At 52.3% G+C, this 12,257-nt stretch overlaps 1 protein-coding gene across 1 annotated transcript; it reads left to right on the forward strand.

Moving 5' to 3' along the window:
• Positions 1–606: 606 nt before the first annotated feature.
• J4E84_010219 (uncharacterized protein) lies at positions 607–1,399 on the forward strand (the record flags this gene model as incomplete). Its single annotated transcript, XM_049392775.1, has 2 exons — positions 607–741; positions 788–1,399. The coding sequence occupies 2 exons, from the start codon at positions 607–609 to the stop codon at positions 1,397–1,399; spliced, it is 747 nt and encodes a 248-aa protein (XP_049239467.1).
• Positions 1,400–12,257: the final 10,858 nt, after the last annotated feature.

Raw genomic sequence — 12,257 nt, forward strand, 5'->3', positions numbered from 1 at the left:
AGTCGAGAGCTATGATCAGCGACTATCGCGACCTTGCACTGATAAAAAAGGATGTTGTGGATATATAGTGTTTTACAGAAGAAATGCCCAATCTTGTGGACGCACTCGGTAGGCCGACGGAGCCGTTGCTGAGCCTAACACTTAGATTACTGAAGTCGGCGCAAGATTGGGAAGCGTCGAAAGAAAGGATGGTACGTAGCCCATGGACTGGTTCGTCACGAGTGAGTGTAGGGGTGCTATATCGAGCATGCATGGAGGTTTGACGCCAGTACCAAATCAGCGTGGCGCAGTCTCGCTTCCACTAGTGCGTCATCGCCCGACGTCGACGGGTCGCGACACGCGCGTGAAGGCCAGGCGCAGCACGAGACCATGGAGCTCTGTGGCCCTAGCTGCTCTTCCTCCCATTGCTTCATACATGCTCGACATGCCTTCTCGTCACCTCCAAGGCCGGATGCAGCAGCCCAGGCCGCCGCGACAACGGCGCCGGCAACGTGCATGCTGCTGCATGTCTCGGCCTGCGCAGCGCTTCTCAGGCGGGCCCCGCTGTATGTAGAGCCTCCCAGACAGCTCGCTCTTCGCCGTTCAGGCTGTCCATCGCCCATCGCGATGACCGACCAAGACAGCAACGCGCCCCGGGGCCTACCTTCTGTCGAGCTCCGGGACGTCTTTGCCGAGAGGCGGACGTGGCAAGTCTCGTTTGACCCAAAGCGAGACTATTTCGCGTATGCCGACGACGGACAGGTATGTGCTTGTACGGCCATAGGAACGTGACCGTTAACCAAAGCAGATCGCAGAGGCGATTACGCGTATAGATGACCTCCTCCGAACCCAAGAGCGCTTGACTGCGCATCGAGCCTTCGAACAACATCCGCAGCCGCCTGCACCGAGTTTCCCGACGACCCAACATGACCGCGCACAGCAGCCTTTGGAAGAGGTCCAGGAACCTTCGCTCTCCCGACCCAGCCGATCGCAACGAGGTCTCCTACGATCCCCCAACATCATGAATTACAGCCTCCGGGATAGGTTCAAAACCCAACAGGATCACGAACAACAGTCTCTGGGTGAGGGCCAGCAAGCCTTCCGTCCAGAGCACCAGGCCCCTGCATTAAACGCCCTGACGCTGGACCACAACCTCGGCGCAGAGGACAGATACGAGGAACCTGATCTCCCGAAAGAGACAGCCAAAACGATACAAGCGCGCTACGATGGGCTGAAGGAACCCCGATGTTCTGTCGCGCATTGGGGCATCTGGCGCCAGACGAACCCTACGCCGCATAAGCGCTTTGTCCCTGATCTCCGTACCCACAAGGTCACGCTAGATGACAAGTCCTTTCAACTCAACCGCTTATTCTCCCACGACGCCACACCGGGCGACATCTTCGCCAAGCTAGAGCCATAGGTTCTCCATCTCTCTTCCAAGCTAGCAGAGCGCAAGTACCACTGCCTTGTTCTTCTTACCTTTAAATTCTCTAGTATAGGCAAAACGCGGGTAATAACGGGCGACGCTACAGGTAGCCCGTTCACCTTAAACACGTCTGTGATCGGCTGCACATCCCAACTTCTCTTCGAGCGCAAGCCACCAGAGGATAGTGTTGTAAGACGATCAATAGAGATACGTCCAAGCAAGATCAAGCAGATTAAAGTTAATACTCTCAAGAAAGGTCGAGCAACGGTAGCAAAGCGTCGTGACAAGTGGAAGGGAAGTAGATTTCACCAGGCATTATCACACACTAAACTCGAGACTCACGAGGCTGCCATAGACTTCGTACATCGATGCGTTAAAGCCCGCCGATGCAGAACGACCCCACGCAACCTTCCCAGCTCGTCACGTTCGCATCGGTTTATCTACTTCGACTTTGTTGCCATGGGCGAGAATAGGGAGCTACTTCTAGACGATATTGATGATCCTTGTGATGCCATCGTATTTAGCGATCTTGCCGGTTATGAAATAGGTGAAGTCGAAACAGCCGACATCAACGCGGGACTTGGCGGCAATACTAATACAATGCCGCTATGCTTGCTCACACCCGTTTCCCACGTTTGTCTTTGCGTCGATCTATTGACTTCCGCTCTTTGTCGCGCTCTCTCCGTTGTAAGATGCGTACGCAGCTGGCTGCCTGCACACTAGTCTTTTCCTCCGTCGCCGCGAACATGAGCAGCTTCTGTTGATGTCTTCACACATCTTCGCACCATTCGCTCGCTAGGCCAGTACATACACTCTTGTCGTAACCCTTGCTGGCCTCTTCGCAGCCAACACTGCACTTGCAGCATCAGTCCATCATCTCTAGCTCTGCCGTCCGATCATCTTCACGATATCGATTGAGTCTGGGGTGGTCTTCTAAGTATTCCATCACGCCAACCCATTCCAGTTCATTGCGCGCTTCCATCGCGCTCCGCGCTTGCAATCCACAACCCCGAAATCAACTCTCATCTTGATCCTGCTTGCATTGTCCTCACCTACACAACCCACCGCGCTAAACGCAGACTCCGGCCTGAACCTCGACAAAAGGTATCTTCATGTCTCTCCGATTCTCCAAGGTGCTCAGTATCATCATTACGATCATTATCGCATTCATCGCGCTACTCCTCGCAAGATTCATCGCAACGCATCGTCTGTTCCTATGGTTAGCTCCTTCCAAGTGGCTGGCGGAGCGATTATCTCGTCGGCCAGACTACTTTCAAGACCCCTGGCAATACGCTACAGCGCTATCGGGAGCAACGTTCAACTTACATGGGCTTGCATGATGGTGGCAACGTACTACTCTTCACTAAACTGGTGGCTCTTGGTTAGCATTGTCATTGATATATCGGTATTCGTGGGGGCGTCGATGTACTTTTTCGGCCCAGATCAACTTTGTGGGCTGGCCCACGGCGAGCAAGAGGCAGCCAACAGCAATACGCTCCCCCCAATGATAATGCGGAAGACGGTGCGAAGTAGATGCTGAAGAAGAGTTCATAGATTCTCATGGGGTCGACGCTAATCATTAGCCGCCATCGTGAACAAGACCCTCAGTCTCCTGCCACTTATCAAGAAGCTCGCCGAAAATGTAGAGCATCTTCTGTCCCTTCCGAGACACGTGCGCTAATTCAATCATAACCGCGTAAGGGATCTCTACCCGGACAACCCACGGCCGAAGAGCCGCCAGAGCTTCGCGAAGGACGTGTGCTCTTGCTGCCGTGTCTCGCAATGTATGCACTCCTTATCGGTACAACCCTCTTTGTCTTCGGCGCCTGAGTATCATACCTTTGATCGGGGCAGCATCGAGCAGTCCGCGCGGCGATATTCATGCCTACTATGCGCATCCGAACACCTAGGTGGGTGCTTCCCGGGAATGTTACTCCTATCAACACGTCCGTATTCAACGGGACGCACACCAGGACGCCGCGCACCCTGCCAGTGCGAGCTCCGAAGCGACGAGAAGATTACCTGTTCCATTAATGGCTTCAATCGGCGGGAAGAGCGTGGTATGCGAAGTAGTGAGCATCTCTGAACTTGGCTTTCCGTCTTTCATTGGGTAGCTTTCGTAAGAGAGCAATATGGAATTGGGGGTCGTTTGTAGTTGGTAAATGGCTTCGCATTGGAGTGTAGCCGCTCATTTGGCTGTCATGGAGGCCAGAAACATTACACGCGTTGGAGTGTGTGATCTAATCACAGTGAAGGAGTGGCAACTGCAAAGTAGTAGGCTTGTTTGAATCCCCCTCACGTGCCCTGGGAAAGACGAGATACACAAGGGCCTCAAAGTGCCGACTTATGTCCGACGCTATAGCGAGCCTGCCAGCCTCTGTGGTAGCAGAAAGTGCGCGAGGGGTGGGCTGGTGACGGGGACAGAGGCACCCAACTCATGTCTGCTTGCAATGTCGTAGTGACGTCGAGGGCATCTTCCTCCTGTCGGGATGCTTGAGCTACCTCTGAGATGGGAAGATGGATAGTGGGTTGGGTAGCGGCGCTGGGGAGGATCTCGGCGGATGTGATGCTATCAGGACTATGAATGAACCACTTGGTGCAGCGCTCTGCTTCGCCAAACTTGTAACCAGGGTGTAAGCATGAGGAGTTGTCAAGCCCGATACAACGGGACCTGAGCTCTGCGGGTAGGCGTTTGTACGGCGCGAGTAACGTGACCGCATCGCTCACAATCCAGGCGGTAGGGTGAAGCGCGGGGGACGCAACGTTGAATGTTGTTCTTCTCAGATACAGTCTTGATTGAGGAGCACTAAAGTGCTGACGTAGGTCCGATGCTTCGCTGTGAGGACGAGATTGCACCGATTGCTATCCCAGCATGCTTCAGAATGGATTTTGTGTTATATGCTGCTTAGTATGAAGGGAGGGTTAACACGCGGTGAGCACGATATCGATTCTTCACAGATCTGACGTGCACAATGCTACCAAGCACCATCTCTGGATGAATGGAAGCATTGCACATACAGCTTATGGCCTACGTCGTGCGTAGGCGGCCTGGCCTGCATCTTCCGATGGCAAGTGTTGCACTCTGCAACAAGCTGAGCAAAGACTAGAAAGAAGGCGGGAAAGTATGTGGCAGGACATGCGTCGGGGCTTCGCATCGCGATCGCATTGGGTACAGTTCATGGGAATACCCATCGATAATGGTCACAGACCACGCGAGCAAGTTCAAACTTGACAAAAAGAGTATCTCTCTTAGCATGAAACAAGACTAAATACCTGAATAAGTTCAACTTGAACACGTCCATCACCGCATCTTTCGGGACCGGTACCAAAGACAGGCTTCGGGGACGACTTTGACCCTCAATGGCGCATCATGTCCGTGTTCGTCCACTTTGCTGCGTAAATGCGATCACCGCTTCGTGGAGTACAGGCGTCTGGGGGTCAGTTTCCGCGCTGCACGTGCAGATGCAACTCTCTACCTGAAGATGGCGGGCTGGGCACTCCCTGTCACTGCGGAGATGGTTACACGACAACCTCATCCACCACGATGTTCCAGGGTCGAAATGCGGCCTCCCGCTCTCTCCTTGCGCGGACGTCCCGTTGCAAATGGGGCGCGATAGCCGGGAACGTCATGCTCGAGCTTCGGTGCGGTCGGCGTGGAGTGTGACGCTCACTAGTCATTCCAACGACCGGGTAGCAGAAACCCAAGCGCGTTGCAACGCTGTGTTAGTCGCCCTGGCGCGAAGGCGAAGGATTTGGCACTCGGCCAGGGAACTCCCCGGGTTCCCGCGGCCCGCCCTCGCTTACCTGCGACTAGAGCTATCTTGGTCTAGTCAGCGCCTAACCAGCAGGTCAGAGCGTTACCAAACACGGTCCTGGATCCTGCTGCTGCCGCCGCCTCTCCAACTTTGCTGTGCTACCCGTCTGTCAGCCCCCAACTGAGCCATGCGGAGATAAGAAGCGTGGCTGTGCATAGACCATCTCAAACGCGTGTGAACGTGGCGCGGGGTACCTTTGCTTCCCAGTCTGGACTCGAGGTAGGTCGCTCATTCCAGGTCCAACGCTTCAGACGATTGGCTCTCGGAGTCATCGCTACACCCGACGATCCATCTAGCCTGTGGGAAGGGCGTTGGGTTTCTGGTGACCTCCAAGGACTTGGATGCTGTGCGACTTCCAATCCCTCCCAGCGCAACCTCCACGATGGCGAGTCCAGTGTCATGCGCACGCTGGCGCGTTCGCTGGTGGCGGTCCAAGCCTGATATATCTTACCACAAAGTTCGTAATCTCCAGAGTCTACTGCCTCTTAATGTCGCTATAGGCGAGTATGTCCATTCATGAAGATTAGCGAAAGCTAGAGATCTTACCCTCCACCCTTTTGAACCGAACAATGTCCAACGCTAATAGTATCTGGTCTTTCGTTGCATTTCGAAGCTAGGACGAAACAGTAAGAGCATAGCCTAAAGTAACCATGTTAGCGCCTTTTTCCATGCTGTGCCCAGGAACTGTTGCAACATCTGCCAATCGCACATAGTTTCCAAGCAGTACGTCAAGCACTGCATATTGCCCTCGCCGTCCCCTTGCCCATAGTTGTTGCATTGTACTTCTATCGACAGGCTATCGTAATCAATTGTAATTCTAGGTCCGCCTACATTGCGAGGACATAGAAGGATAAGCGGTTAATGTATAAGCACACGCTAACCCATAGCAATGTCGCGTACACCGGCGCCTTTGCCCTATCTTTGGAACCAGATGCAAACGTGCGCATAGGGATATCTCAAAGCGTAATGTTAGATAGAACCGGTGCATCAGTCTTCTACCAAGTCCGAACGTTTTCCAGGAACTTCAAAGGTCAACAAGCCTTAAGTGTAGCTCTCTTGTTGATGTTTTTACAAGTTCGTCAAAGAAATTTATAAACACATCTCGAACTGCGCACTCAACCTTACACTATTTATCTAATTGCCTGTGTTCCTAGTCTAGCTTAATCTTGCGATAGGTCTAAGAGACGCGAAGCAAGATTAAGTCTGTTAATGCAGCGAAACTTTAAATGCACGTCGCTTCTTCGTAATATTAACAGTTAGTCTCTTTGTTGTGCTGCTTATCAAAACTACCGCAATGCTTCCGTTCGGATTCCTCTTTGCTTACGACTAACATAGCTTCTCATGTGCAAGTATACCATCGAGGCAGCGATAGGCGAGACTAGAACAGACGCAGTAGGTAGATCGCGAGCGACAAGCGTCGTCGCTTGTCTGACTAATAATCGACTAAGCACGAGCGGAGCTAACTACTACATAGTTATTAAGCAGTATATTACCTCCTCAATAGGTTTGTGTAGACAACTCCTTCCAAAAAGTTAGTCACGCGAATACTCAACATATTCCACTTAACTAAGACTACTCTTCTTCTATATTAAAGTTAGTGCACACTTCTAGTCTTTGTTAATTTCCGTTCTTAAGGTCTTCTGTATACATCACACTATATTTCACAGCGCCTACTCGCACCAGCATCGAGTCGAGAGCAGTACCTAGATAGCTCTTTCTAGTGAAATTTGTCAACTTCTCGCGAGACTTCGCTCTGTGTTTATATTTACACAATGCATCGTATTAAGTCTTCAGTAGAAAACTCTGTCAGTAAACATCGTATGCCGTTCCCCTGTATATATTCTGTAAACCGTTCAGTATAGCTATCAACTTCACAAAGAGAACACAACAAACTACGACTACCTATACACACTCAACGTAACTACAAAGATCCACACGAAAGATCCGTCACTGTATCTACACAAGAAGTCCTCACAACAAGTCCTCGACACATCACGACAATATCTATCGAACTAGCTCTTGCAAATGGAAGAGTCAATCGAAGATTTCTTTGGGGTTAGCCTTGTAGAAAAGTGGCCAGCCGGCGTCTTTGGAGGCGTCCTGCTTCTATTTGCCGGGCTCTTTCTTCCAAAGTATGATGATCACGATCTCTCGCATCTGTCCTTGCTTCCAACACGCACCTCGCAAGATGGATTCAATGAGTATTTGTGCGATAACGTGGGACGATTTGGTCTTCTTTTCATAGGTTGGCTAGTCCTCTGGGGCATATGTCAAGGTGTGGAGTGTCTTGTCGACCTGCTACCAAAAGCTTGGCGTCTGATCGTGTCATTTATCCATGACTCAAGGCGCGCGATTCAAGACAGGGTCTGGAAATGCCAGCAAAAATATCTCGGCCATCCTAGAGCTGTTTCCTTCATTGGTACTAGCCTTCGGAAAACACTGACTGCTGCCGCGTACACATGGATGCTGACAACCCAAACCCCGAGACCGGTCTACAAACCGGAGCCAGATATGCTTCGCCTGTTTTGGCCCTATGTGTTCGACAAAGGGGACTGTTACCGTAGTCCAAGCGTCGGCCAAGGGTTCTATGCCATCCTCACTATCTGGTTCGCGGTAATTGCAAGTGCGGATTTCATGGCTCACCTCGAAAGACGGTTCCTTGGCACGCGATATCGCTCCGCTAAACTCTGGTCTATCGAATCGATCATTCTTCTTGTCCTCGCTATCTATTTCTGGCCAGTACCATTAGGAACGGGCTGCGAACGCAACATTGTCGAGACCAATGTTCTTATCCTTCTTTTCCTTTGCTTTTTGGGCGTTTACGCGTTCACATACAAGAGTTGGCCTTCTTTGGGGGTTGTAGATTTCTTCAGAAGCTGCATAACCATTACGAAGCAAAGCTGGCGACGGCTTAAGAGCGCGTCCGATACTCCTCATTCCAGCATCAATAACATCTCGCAGTGCGTCCACGAACACGCCACGGACCCAGACAAGGACCAACTCGTGTTTAGCACATGTAAGAGCATCTGCTGCCGGCAATGTTTTGATGCCTGTCGCGACAGCAACCAACGAGTCTACTGTCCCCAGCACCTCGCTTTAGGCCCTCAGCAGCTTCACCCCCTCCGGTCCAGCCATACTGAATGCTACATGTGCAATGGAGACGATGGGTTGCTCGACACTCCGTGTGGTCATCCGGTATGTACCACATGCGTGACGAAGGTAGCTCGTGGACGGGCCCAAGCTCATGGACGCAACCGAGTGAATGGACGGGTAACCAGAATCAGCCCACTGGACTACCACTGTGAATGCTGCTTTCCTCTCGGACCTGATCCATTCCCACCAACAATCACTGACTTGTTGGCGTCCCGTTTGAATGATCATCGACCAAGTCTTATTCACTAACGGGGAAGGGGCGGTCTTTCGTAGCAACAACAATACCATCATTTCGTTCGGAGTTCGCGCACACAGTTGATAGGTGTGTTGGCGGAGAGGTGTTGGGTAGGATATATTCTTTAGATTTCGTTGAGCGTGCTTGACTGCGTGGTAAATAGGAATAATTGCAAATAAGACATTGTTACCAGCTACGTAGAAACCTCACCATCTCAGGATAGTGACCAGCAGGCGTTGGGTTGTCCAAACTCTCGCAGCAGAGCTACCCATGCACAACATGTACTCGGTCTTTGTGTAAAAAGCCCTCCGCCTTCTCACTCTTGGTAGACTTGCAGTCAACTCGGGCCAATCCAGTCAGATTCATGAGCTCCCGCAGTCGGGCAGCGACCTCCATTCCCCGTGAAACCCATCTTGTTATACGCCACCGTTGTTGTCCAGTCCACCTTCTATCAAGATCGCCATGCGTGTCGTGGAGACGGAAACATGTCGCGACGCGTGTGATGTCGTGTGGCCCGGTGTAGGAGGCGTCACCGCAATGTGGACAGGCTGGAGAGATGGCGTGAGGGCAATCAGCTGGAGCATCGGTCGACGTTCGGTTAACGGGCGATGCGTGGTCTGGCAACTGCGCATCATGTAGACTCGGTCCGTCGTGGGGATGATGACGTTCTGCTGCAGCAGGGTTTCGAAGCACGTGAAGAAAACTGACGACAAGCTTCGCGCGGTCAATGTGAGGGCAGAGTCGGCGATGACGGAGTGGTGGACCTCGGGCTCACGCCGACGATGGAGGCTGCGGAGTGAATTTGGCGATCATGGATGAGGTCGTAGCCTTCTCGGGTGGCATGGAAAGACTTTGTTGGCAACTTATTAAACAAGACGCAGTGGTGTACTGCAGCCTGAGATGCGCATCAATGAAGGGTGACGCTGAGGCATGCTGTCTTGCTCAGCATCAGCTCCGCCAAATTCCAAGGCCCAAGTAACGTCCTCAGTGGGGATATCTGCAAGTCGCTGCTCCAGACAACAGGAACCGGGCGTGCGCGCTTCCACAGATTAGATCATGCCGGGCCCGTCGTCCGCTGTCCTGCTGTGTATCCGTCCTCCCTTTTCCAACTCGTCGTGTCTTGGTGTGAAGAGGACGGCAGCGGCAGCCCATTGGTTGCGACTAGACATGAGCGATGTCTGAGGTGTATGTAGTATGTGTGGAGATCTGAGCGCTACGTCGCACGAGAGCAGGGCCGTCGCGATACTCGACATGTCCAAGGTGCTGCTGCTTAACGTGATTCCGTGTCTTGAATGGGCGTCTGGGTGCTGCAGTTGCTTGAATGAATGCTATAGCGGTGTCGCATGCGGGAGGGTGATGAGCCGGTATACGTATGCGACTCGCATGGCGAGTAGTGTTGTGGAGGGCAACGGAATATGTCACGTCGAGAGCGCTGGGCTGCTGATCAGAACAGAACCGGGATCTCCGGCTCTAGAGGTAATATGGGGTCGGAGGACGACATGACTGGGATGCACTGTTGCAAAGACATTGTGGACTATGGAACATGCATCAGGCGTGTGGCAGTGAGAGCTGGCACCGGCGCAGAGCGAACGCTGGCCGAGGCCGGATGCCGCTAAGTCTACACGGTCGCTAGCGACGCTTTGTCATCAACGTCATCGCCATCTTCACCAAGACCACCAACACTCAGCCGTCAGCTTCATTGCCGCCCAGCTTCAACAGCAATTGCAGACATGCACTGTTTTTCCATTGAAAATATCACCTCTGTCTCCATGGCAAACGGTTAATACAAAGGTCGGGCGAACAAGCGTCGCACTGTCACCTTATCCGAGTCCCACGGGCGGTACCAGCGCATAAAGGTCTCCCAAATCATACAACATTCCAACTCCGCACAACCATCTCACATCTGCACTACCAAGATCGACAACCCAACTACCGACATCAGAATGAACATGCCCGCTTGCATACGTCGATGGCCCTGATGTTGCCGTAGCTTCACTCAGTGCGACTTGGGTAACGAGCAGGTCGCTTACTTGCACCCACCGTTGGCCTTCGTATGGAATCGCCGAGTCATCGTTCTTCGGACCACTGTAAGGCTCGGTCTTAAGAGGCACGACGAGGGCGGCGACGACCTGCTGTAGACTGTACTCCTTGGAGAGAGTTGCGACGAGACTGGAAAAGTGCACCGATAGCCTGACGGGGAAGTACACACCCGTGTCGTGGAGCAGCAACCAAAAGTGAGCCCTCCACCCATGGCGAGTCGAACGTAGACCAAGGAGTATACGCACGGAGGAATCGGTTGGACCGGGACGTCGAGACGCAATGACTCCGCGTATTTCGTTCGGCGCGTCGTACTTTTCGGCCAGTTCAAGCGCGTCCACCAGGAAGTGCTGCTCGAGGGAAAGGATATAGGTGAATATCCATGCGGAGCGGTTCTCTTGTTCTACTTGCAGCGTTGAAAGAAGCACACGAAGGCGCGAAGGCGCGATGACGCGAAGCCGTGTCACCGGTGTAGAGGCTGTGGTGGGGGGAAAGTTGCTCTGAGTTCCCTGTCGTCGCCATTTGGACAACAGTGTGGGGAGATGAGTGTGATGCCAGGTAGATTACAGTGTGGGGATCGGAGGGGATGAGGTTGGTCTGACGAGGCCAGAACCAAAGGCGAAACGTCGCATCCCAGTTGAGCAAAGACATGTCTCGCCCTTCACCGGTCGCTTATGAAGCGGTAAGGCGAGACGATACTGCGAGTAACACGAAATAAGCAGACATCAACTACGCAGAGACTAGCCGACTTACCCAGGAGAACAAAAACTAACCTACCTTCTAGTCTGTGAACTTAGTGGCCAAAAATGCTGACCTTAGGAGTGCGCCATAAGGCATCACGTGAGCATGCGGCAGTGATCTCCGATTCGTTCCGACGTTCTCACGGCCCTGCCACCTACCAGTCCGGGAGTCATAGGCCCAGTTATGTGACAGTGCAACCAATAGTATCCCAAAGCGAGTCGCACGTCAGTGCAATGGTACGCTGTCGACACGAGCGAGCGAACGCATTTAGTGGATGTCATGCTAGCTAAGCTCGATTCGACAAGACTGTGTGGACGAAGCTCAGTTGGCAGACGAATCACTCGGATAATGCTGAATCGAGTTAGACCGCCTGTCCACCAACGAAATCACGCTCCTGGGCACGTGTACATCATGTACGGGTTGCGGCCGATACCTTTCTCGACACGTCAGCTCCTCAGCAACTTCCAAAGTCGCTTTAGCATCTGATGTTTCATTACCAAAGACTACAGCGAGCAAGTGTGCTGAAGTGGAGTTACAAGGACAACACATATGTTGCAGCTGGATAAATGATGGAGAAAGTATTACTCCTGTACTCTACTCTGTGGCCGATTTAACACACCCTCTTTTCAAAAAGATAGCATTGTGGTTAATGATTATTGTCTCCAAGGCCGTGAAAGAAGTAAGCGAGTTGTTAAGGAACCCAGGTTCGTTTACTGGGATGGCGATCGGCTCTTATACACTGGTCAATATGTAAGTTTCAAGGATTACAAAGTCTTCTCGCAAGGGGCCAAGGAGGTGATAGGCTGTTGTAGATTGACAGTCACAGGGGCTATGTCCTCACCGTAGCCAATTAGGTATCCAACCTCAAAAG

This window comes from Alternaria hordeiaustralica (assembly GCF_023758085.1).
Source record: "Alternaria hordeiaustralica strain BMP 2776 chromosome Unknown scaffold_38, whole genome shotgun sequence".
NCBI lineage: Eukaryota > Fungi > Ascomycota > Dothideomycetes > Pleosporales > Pleosporaceae > Alternaria > Alternaria hordeiaustralica.